The sequence below is a fragment of the Columba livia genome, chromosome 1, assembly GCF_036013475.1.
Source record: "Columba livia isolate bColLiv1 breed racing homer chromosome 1, bColLiv1.pat.W.v2, whole genome shotgun sequence".
NCBI classification, from domain to species: domain Eukaryota; kingdom Metazoa; phylum Chordata; class Aves; order Columbiformes; family Columbidae; genus Columba; species Columba livia.
This window is the reverse complement of record NC_088602.1, coordinates 105633083-105659915: the sequence shown is the minus strand read 5'-3', so window position 1 is coordinate 105659915 and position 26833 is coordinate 105633083. Positions and strand designations below refer to the sequence as shown.

The 26833-nt window shown below is 38.7% G+C and overlaps 1 protein-coding gene and 1 non-coding gene across 5 annotated transcripts in view; both read left to right on the top strand.

The window, feature by feature from the left end:
* The window catches only part of POLA1 (DNA polymerase alpha 1, catalytic subunit), a 209440-nt gene that overhangs the window by 21601 nt on the left and 161006 nt on the right, over positions 1 to 26833 (top strand). For all 4 annotated transcript variants that reach the window (XM_065070777.1, XM_065070769.1, XM_065070753.1 and 1 more), the window contains exons 13-26: positions 3497 to 3571; positions 4757 to 4895; positions 7888 to 8045; positions 9235 to 9319; positions 10138 to 10199; positions 10887 to 10976; positions 12591 to 12707; positions 13573 to 13748; positions 14237 to 14366; positions 14706 to 14825; positions 15766 to 15862; positions 16403 to 16527; positions 19582 to 19731; positions 19959 to 20081. In XM_065070777.1, the coding sequence (XP_064926849.1) occupies positions 3497 to 3571; positions 4757 to 4895; positions 7888 to 8045; positions 9235 to 9319; positions 10138 to 10199; positions 10887 to 10976; positions 12591 to 12707; positions 13573 to 13748; positions 14237 to 14366; positions 14706 to 14825; positions 15766 to 15862; positions 16403 to 16527; positions 19582 to 19731; positions 19959 to 20081 (1647 nt within the window). The remainder of the gene's footprint in view (positions 1 to 3496; positions 3572 to 4756; positions 4896 to 7887; positions 8046 to 9234; positions 9320 to 10137; positions 10200 to 10886; positions 10977 to 12590; positions 12708 to 13572; positions 13749 to 14236; positions 14367 to 14705; positions 14826 to 15765; positions 15863 to 16402; positions 16528 to 19581; positions 19732 to 19958; positions 20082 to 26833) is intronic.
* On the top strand, positions 16123 to 16253 carry LOC135578367 (small Cajal body-specific RNA 24). Its single transcript, XR_010469881.1, has one exon. It is a non-coding gene; the product is annotated as a small Cajal body-specific RNA 24 (non-coding RNA).

The window sequence follows — 26833 nt, the reverse complement described above, 5'->3', positions numbered from 1 at the left end:
GTGCTGCTTTGGCTTAGCAGTTCAGATCTACATTTGCATGCTAATATGTAATGCTGTTCTGACTTTCACAGTGGTGCTCTCAAACTCTTTTCTGCTTCTATGTAGCTGTTGATGCTGTAATTGTTTCTGGATTTGCCTTCTTCCTGTTGATAGCCAAGGGCCCTCTCTTTTCTCACCCCAGTAGGACTGCAGTGTTATGAGCAGGAGCAAACTTAACTGCTCATTGTAATGCTCCAATGGAGCTATAGCTGATGCTCTTAATTAAAGGAAAAACCAAACAAAACTAAGAAAAAAAGACAAACACAAACTAGCCCCTAAACCAAATAACTTTTAGTTTACCTAAGTGTGCATGTATCTAATTGCTCTGCAAAATTTGATTCCAATCTATGGTGACTTTGTTTTTTCTTATTAAGCTTACTTCAGTGGTATATTATGTTGACTCCGTGTATAATGTGGTGAATTTACTGCACTGTCCAGTGAAAATATGACTTTTAACTTAAGAGGCCTCTAGGAATTATTGTAGTAGGAGTAAAAATGTTCTAGCGTAGGTAGGCGCAACAAAATAACAATAATATATAACAGTGGTTCAGATTATTTGTGAAGTATTACAGGGCAGAGCGTTTCAGCAGGTACCATAGTGGTGTTACACAGGATATTGTAATTATTTGGCAAATAAAGGTAGTTATTCTTAGAAACTGACAAGCTGTGCATGTTGTGGAAAATTGTTGTTGCTCTTGAAGAAAGCAGAAGTGATACTCCACCTCACTGCAACTTGTACTGACCTTGAGGCTGTCTTTTAGAGATAGAAAGTAGTCAAGGTTTTTTTTACCTAGTAAAACCCAGGTCGCTCAAGATGAAAAATACAATACTGTTATAGAAATGGTTCTGTTATAAGCATGTAATAAACAACTGGCAGAGGGTTGGGAAATCGGCTCTCTTGGGTGCCTCTATGAAGTGCAGGTACACTAAAGCATGTAGAATAGAAGGACCTGTGTGCAGTTACAGGGTTACGATCCTACTGGGATCACAGAGAGGTGGTGGGATAGGATGTGGTTAAGAATACAGGCTGGGACAGTGAGGAGAGGGAGCCCCTTTTACATGACAGAGCAGTGGGAATGCATGGACCTCTGCCTAAGGATGGGCAAGGAGCTGGTCAGGAGCTTATGGGTCAGGATTAGAGGGCAGACTAATGGGAATGACATTGTGGTGGAAAAAGGAAAGCCAGAGCCCATCTGGAGTTGAATCTGGTGAGGGAGACAAAGAGCAGTAGCAAGGTCTTCTGTAAGTACAGGGGGGCTAGGGGAGAATCTGGGCCTGCTTCTGAAAGGGACAGGGGATGTGGTGACAAAGGGCATGGAGAAGGCTGAGACACTCAATGAATGCCTTCATCACCTTGGTCTTTACTGCTAAGTCCAGCCTTCAGCAATCCCTGACCCCAGGAGACCAGAAGGAAAGCCTGAAGCAAGGAAGACTTGTCCTTGGTGGAGGAGGATCAGGTTAGGAACATTTAAACAAACTGGACAGACACAGGACCTGACGGGATGTACCCATGAATGTGGATGGAGCTGGCTAATGTCATTGCAAGGCTACTCTTGATTTTCTTGAACAACTCATGTCAGTCAGAGGAGGTTCCTGAGGACAGGAAGGAAGCAAATGTCACTCCTGTCCTCAAGATGGGCAAGGATGAGTAGATTCCAGGGAACTAGAGGCTGGTCAGCCTCACCTCAAGCCCTGTGAAAAGGCGGTGGAGCAACTAATTGTGAGAACAACTGTTCTACAGACACACAAAGCACAAGGAAGTGCTTAGAAGTGCTTGACACAGATTTACAAACAGAAAATCAGGCTTCACCAAGCTGGTAGCCTTCTGTGAAGAGGTGACTGGCTTGGTGGACAATGTGAGAGCAGTGGCTGTTGTTTGTCTTGACTTCAGTAAGGCTTTCAACACTGTCTCCCAGAGCATGCTCAAAGACAAACTGAAGAAGTATGGGCTAGGCAAGTGGACAGTGAGGTGCACTGAAAATCAGCTGCAGTGGTGGGCTCCAAGGTTTGTGGTCAGCAGCACGAAGTCCAGCTGGAGGCCAGTTGCTTGTGGTTTACCCTAGGGTTCAGTCCTGTTTAGTGTCTGTGTCAATGACCTAGCTGATGGTGCAGAGCTCACCCTCAGCAGGTGTGCAAGACAATACAAAACAGGGTGGACTGGCTGACATACCAGATGGTTGTGCTGCTGTTCAGAGGGACCTTGGCAGGCTGGAGATGTCTCATGACCTACAGGAGGCTCATCAAATTCAACAAAGGGAAATACCAAGTCCTGCACCAGGACTGGAATAGCCTCAGGCACCAGAGATGCTGGTGGCTGACTGGCTGGAAAGCAGTTTTAGAGGGAATCATCTGGTCATCCTGGTAGACATGCAGTTGAACAAGAGCCAACAAAGCACCCTTGTGGCAGAGGCATCCCAGGGCACCCTGGGCTGCATGAGGCAGAGCATTGCCAGCAAATCTGAGGGAGTAGGTTCTTCCTCTTTACCCAGCCCTGGTGAGACACTTGTGGAGTCCTGTGTTCAGCTGATCTCCCCAGAAAGAGAATCACAGAATGTTAGGGATTGGAAGGGACTTTGAAAGATCATCTAGTCCAATCCCCCTGCTGGAGCAGGAACGCCTAGATGAGGCGTGCACGTACTAGAGCAAGTCCAGCACAGGACCACAGACATAATTACAAGGCCTGAAGCATTTATTATGTGAGGAGAGGCTGAGAGAGCTGGGACTGCTCAGCCTGGAGAAGAGAGGGCTCGGGGAAGGGGGTTGGTGGTGCAGTTCTTATATAAATATGTGATGGGTAGGAGTAAAGAAGGCTATGGTCGATTCTTCTCATTGGTGCCCGATGGAGGGCAAGAGCAATAGGTACCATTTGAAACACATTAAATTTATCAGAACATAAACCACTTTTTTTACTGTAAGGGAGGTCAGGCACTGTCTCAGGTTTCCCAGGGAGGCCGTGGAGTCTCCGTCCTTGGGGTTATTCAAAACCTAACGGGAGAGAGTCCTGAGCAACTCGCTCTAGTTGACCCAGCTCTCAGAAGGCAGTTGGACTGGAAAAATCTCTGGAGGTGCCTTTTTATCTCAGACATTTTGTGATTTTTGTGGTGGTCCGCAACCACCAATTCTCAAGGGTATGTGTGAAGTCACTGAATTTACAGAACATTTCTGAGTTTCATTAGCTGTCAAGCTTGTAGATTTTTTTGTTTTGTAATGGTTAGTATACCTGTAAGTCAATTCTGTAGAAACTCTTAATGCTAAGAAAACGTAATGAGATTAAATACAAGTACTAAATGAGTCTTAATATCTTCAGATGGTTATAATGAGTTGCAGAAGTGGGAATATATGATTAAGGCCATGGTATTTGAGATGTATGTTTTGACTGGGCTTTATTTCATTGTCTTTCTTATTAGAATGAATTTTCAATTGGGAGATATTGAAACATAATATTTTTTTTATACAGAAAGTGGAAAAATATTATGCATTTGAGATCCCAGATATTCCAGCCAAATCCGAATACTTAGAAGTTAAATATTCGGTGAGTATAATTAATCTGATTAAAGACTTTAACGCTTTCTTACCTAATTAAGAATTTTGTTATTTTATGCTGGATTTGATCATTAGTAGCTTTACCTGTGTTGCAGTGTGTTGCTAGTTGCTCATTGTTTTGTAATTTACGAAAAGAAAGGATGCAAGCATATGCACCTTGCCATGCATGCCATGCTCAGAGATTAATACGCAAGCTTGTGGCTTTTTGTTACCATTTGTATGTTGGTTTGTCCCTCACAAGAACAGTTGTTTAGTGGGTAACCTATAACATGTTGATTTGTTAGCATTAGCTCTATTTGTGTAAATAAAGCATGGGGAGAAGAAAATACTTTCTGCATACACTATGTTCCGAATCATCTAATCAGCCAAACAGCTCTTAAGCTGTGCTGAATCAGGACCTGAAATACTGTAAAATTTTCTAAATTACTTTCTACCCTTAAATGTTTTGTTGAATCCATGTCTAGAATATACGTGATATCTCTGTTTATATGGCTCTTGCAAAGAGCAGCTGGGTGAGAAAGACTTTTGTTGAAGAGCTGTAAAATTATGCAGGGAAGATGAAAAAAAAAATTCCTATGAGAAAACCAATAGCTATTCTTAATTAGCAAAAATACTTGATTTGGTTTTGAATGTAAGAAACAGCAGTTTTGTAGTGATTCGGTCAGTTGCTGAGATAATGCCTTTTAAAGCCATTTTTTAATACTAGTCCTACATGTGAAAGCAGCATCCCACAGAGACTTGCTAGCCTTCTCAAATTTTTCTTTAGCTGTGCGGAAACGGTTTATCCAGTCTTTGTATGACAGACAATATTAAAGCTGTAACTATCTAGTTAAATTTACAACATGAGCAGTTTCTGTGTTAGAATGGTCATTGAACATTGTTGTAGTCTTGGCTGATGATCATATTTCTCTCTTACATCCAGTATGGCTGAAGAACTTTTGCTTCAGTGCAACTTTACATTACTGTCCTGATTTTGTTATGCACCTATTTATTTTACACAACAGTGTAATTTCTTCAATTACAGTAAGATATTATGGGTTAAGGCTTTGCTTGTGGAAAATTACAGTGATTTCAGGTATTGTGTAGTTTTGTTAAGGTGCTGTCTGAATATAGTGTGTCAATCTTGAAGATTTCTGTGGGATGACATGACTCACTGCTTTCTTTTACTTGTTAGGCTGAATGTCCTCGTCTTCCACAAGATCTGAAAGGACAAACATTTTCACACATATTTGGAACTAACACGTCTAGCCTGGAACTTCTCCTGTTGAGCAGGAAGATCAAAGGACCGTGCTGGCTGGAAATAAAAAATCCACGTATGGCAGTTTGCATGTGAAATACTTGGTTGCTGGAAAACACAGATTATTATAGATTGGGAGGAAGAGGGAGAATTTTAATTTTACTGATAAATCATCATTTGGTAAATTAACTTTGCAATTCATTTGTGTGATTTTTATTATCTAGTACAAATTGTAACTACCTTTACTTTTTTATGAGTGAGAGCTTTATCCATAGAAAGTTGCATGCTGTACAAGTGAGATTGTACCTTTGGATGGCAGTGGAAGGGACCTATGCAGTGCCTAGCAGCTGCTTTTTGGTGCTTACCCTAGAGCCATGAAAACTGAGCTGAAGTTAGTTTCCTAGAAGTTTATTCCTCCTTCTTTCAATAACTTAAGATTTGTGTTTTGTTTTGTTTTGTTTTTTCTGCAAATGTATCTTTTTAAGAACAAACTGCTGCTAGGTGGCTTTTTTTTGTTTGTGTGTGTTTGTTGTTTTTTTTTTTTCTGGCACTTAGAAAAGTTTGTGGTGCAGGGCTTTTTTAGTCTGAAGTCCTTTCTGCCTCATGAATGGCATGCACTACTTACAGGTGCTTACGTTGCCTTATTTTGACTTAAGTAGAAACCTTTATTCAATGTGTGCCACATATTCCCAAGAATGTACGGAAGTTGATAATAGTATTAGTGCAATCCTCTTAGGGCATTTTGAATATAGAATTGATAGTATTGAATGCTGACACCGGGAGGATTCTCCTCTTCACCACCTTGCTCAGTCACTGACAAAGTTGATACAAGTAAGGATTTTGAGCTGGAATAGGCAAGACAAATCCCAGACTGCCAAAGGACAGATTAGTTCTGATGAGTTTTTCACTAGACATTGGCAAGCATCAGTGTACATACTGGCACTGATTTTAAAGGCCTAATTATGTTTTTACATCTAATTTTTTGCCCGAGTAATTGACCTTGTATTTCTTTGGCATTTTCTTCACTTGAAAAGAGCCCAGAGCTGTTTTGTTCCTGATATCCAGTATGGCAATGTTATGGCAATGATAACCAACAGTTCAGGGCAGTTTTCAATTTTTCTTAATGCTGGTGTGCATTATCTGCCCTTAGATTACCTTGCCTGAGTGCAGATACTGCTCCATCCCAGAGTTAAATGCTAACCTAAGGGAGCTCTGTTTTTCCCATTCCCTTATCTCAATTACAGCCTCCAAGTTCCAGAGTGAGACCATATCCTGATACCAGAACTGCTCATTTAAAAATTGTGGCATGCTCACTTTGTTGAAAACTGTCTGTTAAGCTGGCTAGTTATATTTATGCAAATTTCTGTAGTCGTTGCTCCGGATTATGTACCCCAAGGGTAGTTTATGTGTGTGTATCTAGTTTACCAGAAGTTTGGTTCTTTTTTGTGTAGCTTCCCTTCCCCACTTCCCATAGAGGGTCTTAGGGGTGAAAAGTCTACCTGCGAGGTTTAAAATAAGTGAGTCTCAAGCCATTTGATCAGACTCCTACACCTTCTCCAGAAACTGTCATCACTATTCATAATGAAGCTGTCTTTGCAGTTTGAGTGTCAGTGCTAGATAGCACCAGAGCTTTTCTAGAGCAGCAGTCTCCAAAATTGCTAGATTGTGCACCTTTGTAAGTAAAAAATTGAGCATTTACCCCCAATACATAGATATTTATTTATAAATTATATAAATGTACTGCTCTACTAATGTATTATGTGCATTATAAAATAAACACAAAAATAGAAATTAAAAAGGCATGAGATGTGGAATAAATACTTTAAAAAGTATCAATTTTATTTATTAATGGTACAAAAAATATTTTTTTCCCACACCATAATGGATCGTCTTATACACCCCCTGGGTGCCAGCACCCCACTTTGGAGACCACTGCTCTGTGGAGTCCTATTTGAAGCTCTAGTTACTAAGATATTATAGATCAAAGAAAAAAGGTGTTAAGCAATTGATCACCTGTCTTCCTTTGGAGAGATCATCAGTGTTTTATAAATGAAAATATTTTAATCAGTTACCTGCTTGCATTTAGAGCTAGGAAAAACAGAGAAGGTAAAATATGTGGGTTTCCAGAGAGGGGTTAAATAGTTTTGTAGGGAGTAAGATAACCAGGTCTACCAACAGCTGTTGTCAAAAAGTTAACCACTCAGAAATGTAACCTCTGCTTCTTTCTAACTGCGTGTAGTGAATTATCTTCAGCAGCATCTTTTGTGAATGATCACTTATTTTTTTTTAAGCAAGTGAAGAATTACAGACCAAAATATTCAAATGATAATGGGTGGTGAACGTCTTCTTCTCTCCCCCCGCCTTATCTATCTAGATAATTTTTTACCTCTTTTACACTTTATGTCTAAATAGTTTTCTGTGGCCCTCTGTACATTTTAGGATAGCTTATACTACCAGGCTAGGATGAACTCTCTTTTTATGTCATTCCCCATCTCCTTATTTCCATAATCGTATTTCTGAAGGACTACATCTAAATGAATTATCCAGTGCATTTCAGTGAGTCACATGTTCTTGTTCTCATTTGGTCAATAGTCTTTTGATTAGCACTCTGGCCACCTTTTCTGTAGTGTTTAAAAAACTTCTGTGTAAATGAAAGTTTCACTTAATTTAATTTTTATGAAGCCTTCTCCCTTTGGACTGACTACAAGATTAGATGCTAAGAGGTGGTATATTAGTTTAGGTGGAGTTACGCTCAGTTGGTTTATACCTTACTCTGCTATGACTCTGTATAAAGCTTCCTGAAGTATATTTCTTGCATTACACATCTTCTTGGCCCCAGTACCAATCTCCCCTCTCTCACTTGGTGTTAAAGAGTCCCAGTGTTACTGGGCTTCTGACTGGGGAGTTAGAGCCCAGGGAGTTACTCAGTTTGGGCAGGATTAGTCTAGATCTTGGACTATCCCACAAGGACACAATGTTAAAAGGACATGCACGGCGCAGTGGTGCCGTTAGAGAAGCCTTACCTGTGGTTCCCAGAAGGATGAAAGTGGTTTGTGTTGTCTCCTCAGAGCCTTCCAGTCAGTCAGTCAGCTGGTGTAAGGTGGAGGCTGTGGCCGTGAAGCCTGGCTTGGTGAATGTGGTTAAAGATCTTTGTCCTCCTCCTCCTATCGTGGTCATGTCCCTCAGCATGAAGACCACTCAGAACCCAAAGACTCACCAGAATGAGGTAAGTAATCTGCTCTCATTTGGTTTGGTTTAGTTCTTTGGCATATACTAAAAATTTTCTAAGGCTTGAAAGAACTTCACCTGATAAAACATGTCTAAATGTATTTACTGCTAAATAAACTTTCTGTGCTGTGGGCTTTTCAAAGGAATTTTTACTGGGATCTCACCAGCATGGGAACTGTGGATTCAGGGGACCTGTTTGCTGGGAATATTTACTGTGACAGCGGATCCTATGTATTTTTTCAAGCCTTCCATTTTGTCTGTTGTGCATAGTAGTTAAAAATGAAACTGTCCCAGAAAACTGTTAATGGATTTTTTTTTTTTTGTTAGAGCTAGTCATGGGTTCTAGGTAAAATGACCATGTTTTTATGCTGATAAAACTCATTTTGAAATAGAGTGAGAGATTCACCTAAGTCTTATAGCACCTACTATTGTGCTGTGAGATCTTTCCTTTTCTCAGAGAGGAGGAGAGTTGTAGGTGGCTACTTTTGATTACGAACTGCAGACCATAATGCATAGTCAGGCACTTTAATCTGTTTTTAACGTAAGTCTCCCTAGCTTAGGAAGAGGTTTATTATTCACTAATAGGCTAGGATAGTTGTTTCTGGCTAATTGGATGGAAGAAAAATTAGGCTGACAAATTTTCAAATGGAATGAGTCCTCTTAATGAAGTCAAAATTTTTCAGGGGGATGGGTATGGTTTCTAGCCAATGTAATGAGACATATGCTGGGTCCCAACAGGACTCCGCTTGCCAAGGTGTTTCTGAAGGCTGTCTGTTTTTTTCTTCTGTTGAGTTTTCCTGACCAGTGTCTGGGGAGCCAGGACATCCTGCCAGCAAAGCAAGCAGAAACATCACAGGGAATCCTTTAAACTGTGGGGTCTGTTCAGATTCAGAACAAAATTTGATAAAAGCAGAGTATTCCAAAATGAATTATTTTGCCTCTCAGATTTCTAAGATAATCATTTAGGAGTAAGTGGTGCTTTACTTTACTTGGGATCAGTTGATATTTTTTCTCTTTTAAAGTATTTATAGCTGGAATTTTCATTTTCAAAAGGTTCTTTTTTTTTTTTTTTTTTTTTTTTGAAACAAGAGGAAAGAGATGAAGAAACTTTAAAAAAAGGAAGGAAGAAATTATATTGATAGTAGTCATGTTTATGAAGTTCCGTGTTCTTTATGTCTTTGGTGTAGATTGTGGCTGTAGCAGCTCTGATTCATCAGAAATTTCCTTTGGATAAGGCTCCACCTCAGCCTCCTTTTCAGACGCACTTCTGTGGTATGTACTTGGAACAGCTGATGAGTAGAAAAGGAACTCCTTTAGAGTTTTTTCTTTTGTTGTTGTGTGGTGTGCTTTTGTTGTTGTGTGGGGGGTGTTTTTTGGATGGTTTTTGTTTGTGGTTTTGTGTTTGTTTGTTTGTTGTTGTTGATTTGGGTGGGTTTTGTGCTTCATTCTGTCTCTGAAGTAATAATGGCTTAAAATAGGTGAAAAAGCTTTAACTCCCAGGCAGGCTTTTATCTGTGTTTTTAACTTCATTGGTTACTGACTTTTATTTAAGTCTTTATTGAAAAAATGGTAGCATGAGATGATGTGAAGTAACTCTTGTCTATACAGCTTACTGTCATTAGTTTTAGGTAATCATATGTTCTCTTGGATTACTTTCTTCACCCATTGATTTAGACCATTTATTTACCGTCAGTTATTTTTCAGTTCTCGTGAACAGAATTAAAAAAAAATAAATATCACATCTATTTATAAACAAGTTTTCTCAGAAAAAAAAATCTCTTGCAGCAGTGTCGTAGTAAGATCATCTAAACCTTGAGAGTAGGAAGTGATGAAGGGTGTTGAATGCTTGTGAAAGGAAGTTCTTTGGCAGCTGTGGCCCAGACTTTTAATCTCCAATGATAACCTCAAATATAACTGTTAAAAATTGTTTAATACTTGACTAATTACTTGGTTACCTTAAAGAAAAGTATTCACGTCAGGCTGGCTTTTTAGAATTAGAAGTTAGTTTTCCTTTTTGCTGTGGATAGATAATTACAGGGAGCATACAATTAAGAACATGTGTGTAAGAACAAATATAACTTCTTTTGCAGCTGTTTCCAAACCGAACGATTGCATTTTTCCTTATGACTTCAAAGAAGTTATTAAAAAGAAGGTAATTTTGTTAGCTTTCTGACTGCAGTACCTTTTAAAATACGAACTTTCTGTTGCTTTGGGTGTGTAAGGGAAATATTCAAAGCAATGGTATGATTATTTCATTAATTTTCCACTCTGCAAACCTACATCCAGGTATTTTTTCTGTGTTGCTTGTAAAAACAGAGGTGTGTGCTCTGTGAGATTCTGTACTACTGCTACTTGTGTTCATAAAATAGAGTGTTAGACAAGAGAGTTGGAAAGTGTTTCGAAGAGGCTTAAATTGTGATTCATTTTCATTATACTTTGTGTACTTGTAGTAAACTGGGAGAATTTGTTTCTTCTTTCCTTGTAGAGTACTCTGTCAAAATTTAGAAGACATCCTTTCTAAAGGGCACTGGGAGAGCTGTCAGAATAATAAAGTAACCTATTTTTGCTTTTCCTCTGTTTCTGTGTGATTTTCCTGGTGTGCTTGATTCTTAGGAGGCTCTTAAAATATCACTAGACACCTGCATACAAAAGCAAAATTGAAAAAAGCCCCTGAGAAAAGCTATGTCTACAGAGTGAGAACAAAAAGCCTTGAATTATAGAAGGAAAGGGAGAATTCTGTGGTGCTTTATTATTGTCTTGTAACTAGTAGGGGAGAGGAGATGTTTCCATTTCAAACTTATTGGGTCATTGAAATCAGGTGCTATCTTGCTCCTTTTAGAATGCTAAAATAGAAATTACGGCAACAGAGAGAACACTGCTGGGATTTTTCCTTGCGAAGATTCACAAAATTGACCCTGATGTTGTTGTGGTGAGTATTCTGAGACTTTGAGAGTTAAATTAAAGCATATTGTCAGTTGGTCAGCTTTGTTCTTTTTCTTTTGTCCTCTTACAGGTTTTTTAATGTTTATCTTAGACTGCCTTAGGAATTGAATTTACTTAGAAGACAGCAGGTATACTTTGATACAAAGATGATAGAGAATTTTCCCTGACAGCATTTTATGCATCCTATTATTTCCCATAATATCTGAAATAGGCAGTATTTCCATAGTACCTGAAACAAGTATATTTTTCTTTACTCAGAAAGACAAAACACAACAAAAAAACCCTCATGATTTTCTAGAAAAATGGGAACTCTTCGTACACTTAAGAGTCTGTTTCAGTTCAGATGCTCATGTAATTTCTGTCACTGTTTAGATTGTGTTTGTGCTGTAAATCAAAATAGATAACCTATACAAATCCACAGAATCTGAGCAAAGTTTTGTGATAAGAATTCTTATGTTCGCTACTCTTTTGGCAGTGGAGGATTTACTATGATTACTCCTTTTCTTTTCATTGTTGTGTTTAATTAATGTATAGTCCTGACTTTTATATGAAATTTTGAAGGCAGTATGAAGTTCGTTATAAATCTGAGGCTGGCTGTATACAACTCACTGTTCTTCTGTAGGTAAATACAACTAATTAAGGGGTAGGAAGAGAATGAAATGAGCATCCAGATTCCTGATGTTTTCCCCTCACTGTGGCTGGTGTTGGGTATTTGCCCCACGAGCTGAGCTTCCTGGTGGTTATGGGAAGGAACCAGCCAGTGGTTTTAAATTGAAGCTGCCAGTAGCAGGGGGTTGAGCGCTCTGATCCTAAAAGCAGTAGAGCCGTGTTAGTGCAGTTTAATTTGCACCGGGTTTAATTATGTTGTTGAAAAACAGGCTTTATCAGTATAGGTAGGACCCATCTACTGTGGCTGTAATACTGCTGCTGATTTTAAAGAGCTACTTCTATAGCACAGTGTTGCACTGCACAGGTGTGTCTGGTGTGGTGAACCTGCAGTTCCTGGTGACTCAGCCACAGAGGCTCATGTTCATCAGGGAGGCATTTTGCTTCCAGCTGAGGTTACAGACCAGTGTCATCAATGTCCTTCTTGTTCTTTAAACTTTGCAAATATTGCTGGAGTACTTTGATATGTAAATGTGGGTTGCAAGGTCTTCCAGACCACATTTAACAGCTATGCCTGTTGTAGTATCAAAGGAAAAAAATACATTATTTTGATATGAATATTGAGAATTTCATGAATGGAGAGAAAATGAATTAATTACTCATAGCTAAGTTTATATGCTGTATAAAGATTTATTTTTTTTCTAGGAAGCTTTAAATTCTAATCTCTGGTATTTAAGCATAAGGCTGAATCGTGTGTGCTATGTGCCAGTTATAGAGCTGATTTTGATATTTCGCTGAACAGCATTGTTATTGTTAAGACTAATGAATACTGGTGATAAACATTCTCTTAGCAAGTGCTTTCTATGAGAGAGATAATGCCATCAATTAGTTGGAAAAAACCACAGAGGGCAAGCGAATACTGAGTGTGTGAAAGTACATCTTTAAATTTGTATTTGTTGTAACCTTTTTTTTTGTTATTTTTGTCTGCCACAAGGGTCATAATATTTATGGATTTGATCTGGAAGTGCTGCTTCAAAGAATTAATGTGTGCAAAGTCCCTCACTGGTCCAAGATAGGTCGGCTGAGGAGGTCCAATATGCCAAAGCTTGGGGTAATAAGATTGGTCAAGTCTTTTAAGCCCCTTTATGTTGCATGCGATTAAAAATGAATTAATTTTGCAGAGGAATTGTAAATGTGACGCTGATGTATTTTGACTGTTGGCCATGCTGGATTTCATGTGTCCCAGATCAGAAATGATGAGTGTTTATATGACTTGTAATACAGTAATAAGCCAACCTAATTTTCAAGTTAGGCTAATTTAATTTACATGTCTCAACTAGGTGATGGTAATGACAAATTAATTGCAATAGTCTTTACTGTAACAGTCTTTGTCTGCTATAACTGTAAAATGAGAAAATATGATTTGGATTGATGGGTGAATCATCCCATAGAGAGCTGCTAAGTTAATAATTCTGTAGTTTGTAGTGTGTATTCGTTCTGAGGACAATGTGTGAGGCTTGGAGTGTCGAAGTGCTGAATGTGGCCATGATTTTGCCTGTTGCTGTCCTTCCTAGAAGCCAAGATGACTGTTTGTGTGTGCTTTGTTCTGTGACTTTTTTGTCCTGCTATTAGTACAAAAAATCTCCTTGGAGGAAAAGCGAAATTCACACCTGTCTTCTTGTTGGGAGTATTCTAATTATTAAAGGAAAAAAAAATGGCATGACAGTTTAAGATCTAACTAGTAATGAAAGTTAAATATCTGCTTTTTCATATCCACATACACTGAAAGATAGCATGGATTTCTTCAGGGCACAATTATAAAACTTGGGTATTAGTGGTATTTAGTAGAGTATTGCGAGTGTTGGAGTGTTAAGTGACCAACTGACTTGACTGAGGCCTATAAGCCTATATTTTGGACAGATGTTCTTTGCTAATGTTTGTGTTTCATTTTTCTCTCCCTGTGTGATATCCTTCAGGGTCGAGGAGGGTTTGCTGAAAGGAGTGCTGCATGTGGTCGAATGATCTGTGATGTAGAAATTTCTGCTAAAGAATTAATTCGTTGCAAAAGTTACCATTTGTCTGAACTGGTCCGTCAGATTTTGAAAATAGAAAAGATAACAATTTTACCAGAGGAAATTCGAAATATGTACAGGTATGTTGCTGATCTGTGTTTTTAATACTTCACTGGAAAGTGGAGGAGCTATTTAGTTTCCTGCTATGCAGTTTCATCCTTGCTTAGTTGATTTGTCGTGGAGATGCAGACTTAGCATACTGGTATTTTAAAAATAAAATATTATCTTAACAATATTTTATAATGTTTCAAGCTACTGGTAGGTGGTGGCTTCTTATGTGTGAAGCATATTGATTTGTGAGATCATTGGTTTAGATACCCTAATAAGATCTGCAAGCCTGAGTTTTGCTTTTTAGGTGTGGGTTTGTTTTTTGTTTGTTTGGGGTTTTTTTGTTTGTTTTGTTTTTGGTTGGTTTTGTTTTGTTTTTTCCAACTAAAAGAGCTTGCTATGTAATTCACTACTGGTATGCTACAGATGCCATGTTCTGTGCAGCGTATAGGTCTCAAGTACTACAGAGTACATAGGAACCTGATTTTATTTTACTAGGCCATCTTGCTTCTTTTCCCAGTGATTCTCGTCACTTAATGTTTATGCTGGAAAACACCTGGACAGATGCCAAGTTTATTCTCCAAATCATGTGTGAGCTGAATGTTCTGCCACTGGCCCTTCAAATAACAAACATCTCTGGGAATGTCATGGTACGTTTTTATTACTCCCTTGCCCCACAAGTCCCACAAAAACAGTCCTGTGTTTTCTGTGTTCGATTAGCTAGTTTTAATTTGAGAACACTGTTGATAATATATGATGCTGCAATTTTTTTTTTTGTGTCAAGTGTGAGAGTTGAATGATCTAGTCGAGTAAAAATGTAAAACTTCTGGAAGAATATCACATTTGAGTTTTGTGCATGGTGATGATACAGAATAATATTAATGCTAGGTTAACTAATAAATATTTGAAAGACATTGCTTAGTCTGGTTTTTTATGTCAGTGTTTTCCATGCTTTGCTTTGAACTTTTTTTTTTCTCTTTTGTCTGTAGTCAAGGACAATGATGGGTGGACGATCTGAACGTAATGAGTTCTTGCTGCTTCATGCATTTTATGAAAAAGACTACATAGTCCCTGACAAACAAGTTTTTAAAAAACCTCTGCAGAAACTGGTGGGTTCACTTTTTCTCTCTCTAAGAATCTTTATTAAAATCAAAAAATCCCATTCTTCTATCTTTTGCATATTGCCATTCTGTGAGAGCACAGAAACCCCAAATTTAGTTACATTTTCCGATTAATTACAATATTTTGTTGTTATTGACTTGATAATAGACAAGTGTATGGTTTAAAGGGACAGTGTAACACCTTGTACATTCTATCACATCTGTGGAAACTCAGCTACTCTTGTAGTTTAAAATTGAAATAAGCTAAGTACTTGGCTGTGTAGGGTTATCTTAAGAAGACAGTCTGTGTTGCTTAATAGATGCATATTTGCCCTACAATTATTTTGCTGCTAGACAACATTTCAAGTATCATTCGTAAGGTGATTTGAGAATGTGGGTAAAATATCCAAGGCTATTTTTAAAAGTACTCATTTGGATAATACCAGTGTAAATATTTTTATAGAAACATTTATATACTTGTTAGTAAACAAATTAATATTTAAGAATGAATTTGTATTTCACTGTATTTTTCTTTTTAGTATTACTTTTAAATAAGTTCAATAGCAATTTCCAAAGCAGTTAGTTATTTTGATTGTATAGCTTGGGCAAAAATACTTCTGGGTCATGAGTTGATTTATTTTTTTCCAGTGTTTACTTTTACAACCATCCAGAAAATGCATGTTAGTGCTGTGCTGAATGACGACAATTCCTTAGGGTCTTTGTAACCTCTTGCTGTCAGTTTGTTCCTATAGGAGTTGGTTTGAATGCTATTTTGACATGTAGAGAGCTTTAACAAGGATCATGGTGAAAACACCATGTTTTGCATGTATTTTAAAAGGAACTCTGTGCACTCGCTCCAATTTCATATTTGATTTGCCAAAAATAACTCCTCCAACAGTATAGAAATCTTGGAGACTAGATAATGACTTTTTTTAAATGCCAAATGTAGGTGGATGAAGACGAAGATTTTGAAGATCAGAATAAATCAAAGATAGGGAAAAAGAAAGCAGCATATGCTGGGGGCTTGGTCTTGGATCCCAAAGTTGGTAAGATGTGGCAGTTTTCTTTCCTTCTATGCAATTAGAGACAGGTAGGTTATATTAATGCAATGCAAATTGGAATGAGCTCCATCTGTGTTTCTTGTGGGAGTTTGGTGTGGTGGTTTGGGAAAGGGTTGTTGCATACAAGAAAACTCCCAACGTTGTCTAATTCCTTATCCTTGGGAATTTCCATTTATTTTTCTTAGCTTTTTGTGAGATTATGATTTTATGAGGAATTAGGACTGTATGTCTGTATCACTTTCTAATGGACACGTAAGTTTTCTTTCAGTTTCTCCTCTATGTGGGGAAAACTGTACAAGTGTCCTATAGTAACACAGAAGCTATCTGTTCAACTCTGGTGAGTTAATGGAGTTGGATCGTTCCACTTCTGACAGATTTCTATAATGGGTAGCGGTGCATCTCAACAGCTACTTTAAGGGAAGCATGGTACGATGTGTTACTGTCACTTAAATATTACTTGTGGAGTTGGATGAAATCCTTAGGTGGACTGAATAATACTGACTTTTGTTTTAAACTCTGTTTTAGGTTTTTATGACAAGTTTATTTTGCTTCTCGACTTCAACAGCTTGTACCCATCGATTATTCAAGAGTTTAACATCTGCTTTACCACAGTGCAGAGACTGTCATCAGAAGCACAGAAAAGGGCAGAGGTTTGTGTGCGTTAACTTGTGACTTAAGTTACACTGTCTTGTCTTCAGTGTGTTTTCTGTGAATCAGCTTTTAAAGAAATTGTTCTTTTTCACTGTTTAATGTATTTTGTTTCCTTTTTTCCCATCTGGCACTTAAAAAAGTGATTCTTGTTTAAAGATTCAGCCTAGTAAGTTTTGGTTTGGGACCTTTTGTGTATTATATGTTTGTCATCTTCCTTTCAGTAATATGACAAGGTTACCCACCTAACTGATCAAGGGAAGCCAGTTGATGTGATCTTTTTGGATTTCAGTAAAGCCTTTGATACTGTCTCTCACAGTATCCTCCTGGACAAGATATCCAGCTTACAGCTGGGTAAACACACAGTGCACTGGGTGAGCAACTTGCTGATGGGCTGGGCTCAAAGGGTTTTAGTAAATTGGGTTATGTTGGGCAGGTGACCAGTCACTAGTGGGGTTCCGCAGGGATCCATCTTAGGGACAGTTCTCTTCAATGTTTTTATAAATGACTTATACTCAGGACTTGAGGGAATACTAAGGAAGTTCGTCAATGACAAGAAACTGGGAGGAGCTGTTGACACTCTTCAGGGCAGGGAGGCCCTGCAGAGGGATCTAAATAATTTGGAGAACTGGACAATCACCAACTGCATTAAGTTCAACAAAGGAAAGTTCTGGATTTTGCACCTGGGACAGGGCAACCCTGGTTGTACATAGAGACTGGGGGACGAGATGCTGGAGAGCTCTGCGGAGAGGGATCTGGGGGTACTGGTCAACAGGAAGTTGAACATGAGCCAACAGTGCCCTGGCAGCCAAGAGGGCCACCCGTGTCCTGGGTGCATCCAGCACAGCATTGCCAGCTGGGCCAGGGAGGTGATTGTCCCGCTCTGCTCTGCACTGGTGAGGCCTCACCTGGAGCACCCTGTGCAGTTCTGGGCAACACAGGATAAAAAAGATATTAAACTACTGGAGAGCATCCAGAAGAGGGACACAAAGTTGGTGAAAGGTTTGTAGAGGAAGCCGTATGAGGAGCAGCTAAAGTCACTTGGTTTGTTCAACCTGGAGAAGAGGAGACTGAGGGGAAACCTCATGGCAGGTACAGCTTCCTCACAAGGGGAGGAGGAGACGCAGGTGCTGAGCTCTTCTCTCTGATGACCAGTGACAGAACCCAAGGGAATGTCAGGAAGATGTGCCAGGGGAGGTTTAGGTTGGACATGAGGAAAAGGTTCTTCCCCCAGAGGGTGGTGGAGCACTGGAACAGGCTCCCCAGGGAGGTGTCACGGCCCCAAGCCTGACAGTGTTCAAGAAGAGACTGGACAATGCCCTCAGACACATGGTGTGAACAACATGGGGTTGTCATATGCAGGGACAGGAGTTGGACTCGATGATCCTTGTGGGTCCCTTTCGACTCAGTACATTCTATGATTCTGCTCTTTTAGAATCTTGGTAATGTCTCTCCCATCTAAATAAAATCTTTGTATTCTCATGAAACAAGATTTTTAGTGAGGCTTTTTTGGCCCTTTTCAGACCCAGATCCTTCTAGCATTTTCTAAGCTCCTTGACGAATTTCATCTTAACTTGGTAGAGGCTTTCTAAAGTAAAGTTGCCACAGAATTAATGCAAACATACCTGAATGAAGGAGACACAAGTCTCATGCTTCTGCCGGGTGGAAAGAATGCAATATGAGCTCAGCCCTTATTAGCAGCAAAACTGTGTCTTTGGCATGTGTGTCAGGGCGTGATACTGTGACTATGTCAGCTGTGAGACCAGTTTTACAGAAATTAATGTTGTTTAATACAGCATTAACCTGTATTAAACACATCTGGGAAACCTCCTGAAGATGTAGTTCCACGTACTGTTTTCTCAGCAGCTGTGTTGGCCATGGCTTATCCATGACAGCTTATTCTCCTTTCCTCAGCTGTGCCGGCACAGTTGTTGGTGGAGCTGTGCTGTAAACTGAATCAGTGAGCTGGTCAGGTCTAAAGGTTAAACCTCAGGCTTTTATTTTTAACTGGTGTCAGCTCACAGGTTGGAGTTAATGTGTTGTGCATAAGTAGTTATGGGACAGAGTTAGTCCCACAACAACTGAAATACTAGTACCATAGCAGAAATGAGGAAAAAGTATGTGGAACTCCGTCAGTAAGTTCCTCCAAACTCCTGTGGATTTACTCCACCTCCCTAGGTGTGCTTCAGGCTGAAGCAGCTCATTTTGATTTCTATCAGGGTATGATACTCAGTCAGGTTTTGGTGTCATTTCTTGTTATGGTTCTTTCCAGACTGCTTTACTAAACTTGCCAACCTCATAGTGTCTCTGTTGCCCTTTCTTTGTATATTTCTGTCTCTTCCATTGTGCTTGAAATTTCTTCCCATTTTTGCTGAGCAAGCATTTCTGTAGTTATGCTAACAAGATGAATGTATGCTTTCTGTTAGGTTATTGCCTTGCTATAATCAGGAGTTGCTTGGAGTGGAATTTGCATTCTGTTGTTACTGTTGATTTCTCTTTTGTCAGTTATCTTATTCAAAGTATCAGTTCCACAGAGCATGTGCTCCATTTTAGTTCTGAACAGCAAGAATACTTATGCAATAATAAAAAAAGGATTTTTTTTCAACATGGAAATAATCATTTGTGTGTCTGCTTTTCTTAATATTTTTATATCTATCTAAGAGTGAGAGAGTGTTTTATTTATGTGGATTTATATACATATATATGTATGTATATATATAAATCACACACACATACATTGAAAATAAAAAAGAGTCTTCCTGCTACTGGTCCATGTGTGTCTTGGGTTTCTCACAGGCAGAGGCAGGCTTACTCTCTGTCCACTAACAGGGAGTAGGTAATGTAGTTAAATAACACAAAAAAGCTCACATACTTGTTGTTTTAAACTGTGCTTTGGGTGCTCTGCAGGAATAGATATAAGCTGTGGTTTGGTGTGGGTTGGTTTGTTTGTTTGTTTGCTTGTTCCCCCCCCCCCCCGCCCCCCCCAGCTTTTCACATAACACATTAAAATCAAATCTTCAAGCAAAAAATGGTAAGCAGTGGTGATCATTTGACAGGTCAATGAAGAGGAAGAAATTCCAGAGCTTCCGGACCCATCTCTGGAAATGGGAATTTTGCCTAAAGAAATCAGGAAGCTGGTGGAGAGAAGGCGCCAAGTTAAGCAGTTAATGAAACAGCCAGATTTAAATCCTGACCTTTATTTACAGGTGTGTTTTATAGAACTCCTTTGATTTTCCTCTTGCTCCCCTTAAGTGCCCTGATCAGCCTTGCAGAATAGGGATGATTAGTAGTGAGCAGTGATTGTAATGTGCTTTACTCATAGCCCATCATTGCTGCAGACTATATAAAATGCTGTGAATGTAATTGTGAACATTAAGTTCTGTTCTCTGTTGGCTATGGTTGCATCATTTTTGTTGGTTATGTTTCTTTTCAGTATGATATCAGACAGAAAGCTTTGAAACTCACTGCTAACAGCATGTATGGCTGCCTGGGATTTTCCTACAGCAGATTCTATGCCAAGCCTTTGGCTGCTTTGGTGACACATAAAGGGAGAGAGGTAAGATACTAAACAGGTTATACATGCATGTAAAAAGGATGGATTCAAGCCACCTGCTTTTTCAATGAGTAGGAGAATGGTTTTGTTTTTGAACCTGCTTTTGTTTTCAGAACTGTAGTTTTAATTTTACTATACTGGAGAAGTTGGAAATAAGTGAATCTGGTGTCTAGAAAAGAATCAGTTAAATGTCTCAAAAAGTACAAGTTGAAGCTTTAGGTAGAGCCTTATTTTGAATTAAACTGCTTAGTTTCAGTGGTCTAAATTATGGTGACAAAAAAAAAATCAAGGCTGCTTTCACATTTTCCACGAATTTCCAGTTCTGCTTGATGGATTAGTCTTCAATTAGGTGGTATGCTTCAGCTTTGGATGAGCTTGTCTTTGGCCAGACTGTCCTGTGCCCTGGTATGTTGGGTTCCTGAAACCCTAAAGTTTGTGGCAGGGCTAATTAATCATAGGGTAAAAATGGATTATGTGTCAGGGCCTTATTTTCAGAAACTTTTTGTTTGTTCCTTAAAGCTTGCATTAGGTTCAAGAAACCAGGTTTTAAGAGTTTCTGTTAACTTTACAGGCAAAACTACTCTCGTTGATTAGGATAGCAGCTGAATGCAGACCACATTGGTTTGCTCCCAGTGGGGAAAAAAAGCATTAAAGATTCAAAACGTACTACTGATACACAGTATCTTAAAACACATATTTTTCATGATGCTTCTTATTAGTTCTTTGTAGAGAGATATACCTCTTTATATAGAGAATACCAAGCAGGAATCTGCAGAGGTGCCAGGATGACTGGTCAGCCTTTTAGTTGAGAATGGAGATGTCTGAGTTCACATCTGTGTTTAGAGGTATGTACTCCCTGTGATGCGAGGGCACAGCTCTCCTTGCTGTGGACCACCTGTTGCATGGAAGGTCCACATACAGCCCTCAGCTGATGTGCATAGGGGCATTTTGTTTCTGAGAAGGCATCTTTGTTTTTAAAAGTCTTCACATCTAAACAATTCTCCAGAGACACCCTCACATTTGCTGTCCTCCTAATTTATGTAACCAGTACATTTAAGCTCACTAAGAAATAATTTCCAGCTTTGATAACTGTAAATGCGCTACGCGTTCATGTGAATTCAAAAGTTAATGTTTCCTCTGAGGAAGTGATATCTTTTATTGTTTTGAGTCTGATGTATTTATGTACAAGTTTGGTATGAAAAGCAGCTGAGTATCATAGCTTTGTATTTTCTACCAGTATTTAATGAGTCATGAATTTGACTTTTTTTTTTTTTTTAGAAGGATCTCCATTAGTCATATGGAGCACCTGTCACAAACTGGGTATTGTATGGATACTTGAGCTTTTGGCTGCTGTTGAGGGGAAAAATACTTTTTGATTGCACATACAGTTTGTCAGGTGACTGTGACTTATCAGTTATGAGACAATGGCACACGAAATTCTGGTGTTTCTGCATTATGTTCCAAAGTGATGGTGGAATGGGAAAATCCTAAATAGGTGATACAGGATGTGATAGGGAGCACTTTGAGACACTTTCTCTTACATAGTTGATTTTTGATTGGAAAGAATTTCTTACCTCTTAAATTCTGGTGGTATTAGAGCTTGGCTTGCTTCTGCCGAGCCCTTGTACACACTTGCATCTCCAGTTTTGTAGTTGCTCTGAGTTTGGGGAAAAACTTAATACTGTGGTACAGTGTTGCCTGAATGTGTTGTACCCAGTGTGGGTCAAAAAGTTCCTCTATGAACTGGAGCTGCTGGGAGTGCAGCAGGGAGATGCCAGTGAAAGTCTGGGGGAACTGGTCTGTGTCTGGCAGCACTAGCGCTGAGCTCAGCAGGGCATTGTTGTCTCTGGAGGTCTCTTCTGTGCAGTGCAGCACTCCCTGTAGAGCTAAAACTGTCTTATTTTTTCCCCATTCCTTGAGGTAGATTAATATTCATTACTCTAGATACTGTGGAGATAACAAACTTTTGAAAATATGAGAATTTTTCAGGATGCTGTGTAATTCTGGGTATCTAAGTATAGCAGATTCTGGTGAAATACACTGTGTATGCCCTGTTCTGAAAAAGTGCATTTTTACGTAGGTAGTCAGTAAATAGTTACGGCTTTATTAGTTCCTTATTTCTTGAGTAGTGTTTTTTGCCATAAAAAAATGACACAAGAGGACACCTTAGTTTTGTGGGGTTTTTTTTTAAGTTTAAATATTTAATCTGGAAAAATACTACCTTAACCTTTTTATTAGTCTTTCTATTTATAGGTTTCCTGTTGCCATGAAGTGCTAATATAAAAGAGGTGAATGTTAAGTATCAGGAAATTTGGGTTCTCTATAGGGAAAGGTTAATTAAAAACAACTATTATGGAAAAATGTTACTGGTGTAATTTTAAATGGCCTTTTGTGATGATAAGTAATTGATGCCTTTTTTTTCACTGTTGTGGAGGAGACCTGAGTAAATGCAGGTAGGCTTGTAGATGTCTAAGTGGGAAGAATACTGTGTGGGATGAAAACTGAACTTAATATTTGCACTAACACAATTAGAGTTCAATTTTAAGTCTTAGCAGAATAATTGAAAGTGGCTAATATATGTATTTCAAGTTGAAGAAGTTCTTGAAGCTCGTCGTAGCATTAAGTTTTAAAGTAGCAGAGAGGAGAATGAGTTTTGAAGACTTTGGTAAATTGCTGCTTTCCAATTGTGTGGGTGAAGTACTTCTCACTGAAACGTTAGGATGACCAAGTATGACCAGCAGTTTGGCGATGCCAATTTGCTAGAAGTAGTGGAGCTGTCACTGGGTTCCTTAGGTTGACTAAAATTTCTTGTTGTTACACATGGGCAAATAAAAACTTGTTTATAACTATGCTGGTGTTTAACATGTTCGTTCTGGGGGCAGAAGCATTAAATACATTGTGAGAAGGCCATTTATAAAGCCAGATCAGAGTGCTAGGACAGAGTGTAATCTGTGAGGTTGGATCTCTTCAGTCAGCCTTAGCGAGATAGGAACTAGTGCTTGAGCTGTATTATCTTAAGACAGGCAGTAGAAATGTAACAAAGCCTTACAACTCCGGGCACATGTCAGCTGGATCCAGCAGAGAGGTTAGTGTGTGTAGTTCTGGTGAAGGAGGTGCAATTTATGTAGATAGGCTGGCAATGGTGGTGAGTTTTCACTAGATGGCGATAGAGACCTTGAGATCATTAATCAATTAAGAGTTTCATTTTTGTCACAAAGTGTTTTAAACGTTGACTATTAGGATTTTTCAAACAGATCTTCCTTGTTTGTTTTCATTTGTGGGTGATATCTATCAGGGAAGGTGGGCCATTTAAGTGTGAAGTTGTCAAAATTTAGTGTATTGTATATCACAGGCAGAGTGGTTGAGTTCTGGTGTATTTTGGAAGAAAAAAGAGCAAAAATTTGGGGTGGGAGGAAGTAAAAACTACAACTGAGATCTGTTGGACCTGTTTGGAAAATGGAAATGTTTTCTTGTTTTGAGCATTAGAAATGCATCAGTTCTTGTTCTCACAACAAACAATTTAGAAAAAAAAATCTGCATTTGCAATCCAAATGTTACATTATTGATCTGGAATGTGTTAGAAGGATTCCTGGACTTTCTCCCCCTGTGCCCCTCCCTTCCCTGTGTTACTAAGCATTTGCTTGGACATTGCTCTTGTGGTAACTACAGCAGTTGCTTGCATGGAAAAGTAATAGGAAAATATTTAATATATTTTTAGCTGTCCTTTAATGTAATTTAACAACTGGAAACAAGATGAGTCGGTGTTGTACAACCAGCCAGCTCTGCACTAGCAGGCAGCGTAAGGTCATGCCTTTCTTGCCTCTTTAAAGGACAAGGCTTTTGATGAAGTGTCAGTTGTCTGATTTCCCAAATGTGCAATGCCCTCGCTGCAGGATTTTCCTGCAGGACAGCAAAGTTGTTGAGAATTTCGTTTGCAGGCAGCTTGGTTGCTAGTGGCTATCACTCAAAGCTGAGGCCTTTTCTAGGTATTTGTTTGTTGATATGTTGTTTTTCGTTGTTGCATATTTTTGCCCAAGCAGGTATGAACATACTTGCCTTTGAAAGGAAAATAACACATTTGCTGTTTTCAGCAGTACTAACAGGTAGATCTGGTGTTACAGTATGCAAAATAAAAAGGGGAAAGAGGCAGTTGGGTTAATTCCAACTTTCTCATTCAGATCCCTTAGATACATTCTCAATTAATAATTAGTTTAAGGCCCTGGCAGTCAAAAGGAAAGAATAAAAGCATGTTATTGCTGCAGTCTGAGAAAAGAATGGATGAGGGAGGAGAAAGATGAAGTGGAGAAAGATGAGCTCATTTAAAAAAAATTAAACAAGGGTAGGTAAGCAGGTTAATGGCCTTCTGTTGTAGCTGTCTTCTGTAAGAAATCCAGGCTTTTTTTTTTTGGGGGGGGGAGAGAGAAAGTCTCATTCATCCAGGGAAACTGATCATCACCTACTTTGTCTTAATTACATCTAAAACGTTGGCTATATAGTCTGCAAGAGTTATCATATGGATGGGGCAATCATCAGACACTTGGTTTCTTCCATGTTGTAATATGGGAGAAAGGGGTTTGTTAAAGGAGGAAAAGGAGCCTCCTGAAGTCTCGCGTAAGCATGCTGCCAAATTAAAACAGAGATTACAACATCAGTATAACATTTTTGGAAGATATGGAACTTGATGGCAAAAGAGTTTCTTAATTGCTTTTAAATGTGAAAGTGGCAAACTGAAATCTTATGAGAAATAGTGCTAAATTGTTGCAGTATCCCTAAATGGAAACTGTTGGGGTCAAACCAGTTGTCACTGTTGTTAAATTTATCATTATGTATGCAATTGTGAGCCAGTGAAAAAGCTATGCATGTTAATCTGCATGCTAATATCCAAAACAAGTTAGAATAAACATTTCAAGGGAGAGGCTGCTTACAATCTGAAAATGCAAACTGAGTACCAAATAGTAGAAAAATTATGGAACATCTTAACATTTGTTGAAATGAAATGTTATTATTGTTAGTCAAGTGCATGAGATGACATCTGGTCTGATAAAGACTTTTGCATCTCCAAGGAAAGGAAATGAAACATTTCAATTAAGAAGAATGGCCAGAATATTTTGGGTGAGAAGGAAATTAGCCTGGAGGAAAACATCTTATTTTATTTTGGGTTGTGTAGGATTTATTTTTTTTTTTTCCACTGGACAGAAAGGTTTTATTTAATGGATATTTGTCAAGAAATGTGTAGGAAGATTGATCAGATTCAGACTGATTGTATAGCAAATCAGATGAATAGAGAGACTTTTTTTCTTAACTGCTTATTATAAGATTTTGTCCCTCGCTTCCTGACTACTGATTTCTCTGGGTAGGTTATAGCAATTGCATGGCCCCATAGTGAGTTGGATCAGCCTAGTGATCTGAGTTGGAAACTAACTCTAGAGGAAAACCAGATTGATTTTTGTTGGATCAATGACTCACTGCATGATTTTAGAGCTGGCAGAAAGGAGGTTGGAAAGTGGGGGCAGATCCAGTATGAGATATAAGGGGTCAGGCCTGACCAACTTTTTTTTTCAGCTCATACCTGACTGTGAAACCATAGGCTTGGTGTTAATGGGACTAACAGGTTGGGGTTTTGTTTGGTTGTTGTTTTCCTTCTTCTGTACTTTTGTTTTTTTCTTATGTTTTCCTGTCTTCCAGTTTGTCTTGCCAAAAGACACAGATTTTGTCTATGTCTTTCCTTAACCTGACTGACTTGGGAACAACAAAATTGTGTTAAAACTGAAAATCAGGTTACTGGAAGACATTCTTTGTATCTGAAATGTAACGGGGTGTCCCCTTGTAGAAGACATATGTGTTGCGTAGAGGGCTCATACCTCAGGATCAGGGGAGGTAGAAATGTCTCCACACATCCACTGGTAACAGGAGAGACTCTCAGGTGCACAGTAGAGTATTGGGGAATACACTTGAATCCTGCAACCCCTGAAGTGTGACGTGCTTCAGTATTAGCATACCTGAAGAAATCCTTTAATCCTGCCTAGAATACTGTAGGGATTATGAAATTCAAAAGATGGAGATCCTGTTGTGGTTCTCTTCTTCAAATACTGGCATAGAAATGCCTCATGAAAGTGAGATATAGGAGCACTGGAGCTTCGCCATAAAGGTGAGAGCTTTTGCAATATCACAACAACATTCGTAAATTGCTTAGGTTCTGTTTTTAAAGAACTTCTTTTTTCAATACCTACTGTTCAGGTTGGAAGAATACAAATGCTAACTGCTGTCTTAATATTTTTCTCTAGCCTACATATTTGTTAGCATGGCAAGTCTTTGCAGTACACATTTTCTTAGTTTGTTAGTAGCTTGACATAAAATATTTTTGGTTTTCAGACTTAACAGAAATTGTTCTTCAGGGTGTTGTTGCCTCACTCAATTTGCCTCACACTTTCATCTTAAATTTGATGTTGACTTGTTCTAGAAACCATGGGTTTGGATACTTAGATGGTAATAAAGTTTTCAAAATAAAAGAGCCTTCAAATTAGGAGGAAAAATATCACTTTCCTTTTCAAGCACTATTCCCAAGAGTATAGAAGAATGATCTAACTGAAGTGTCTGTCTCCCATGAGACTTAAATAAATATTCATACCATCCTTCAAAGATATGACACGCTGATCTCATAATCAAAAAGTTTCATATATTTCCTGGGAACGTTGCCCACTGTGTAAAAGCTCACTATTGCACAAGAGACTGTATTAGAAGCTTTTTGCTCAATC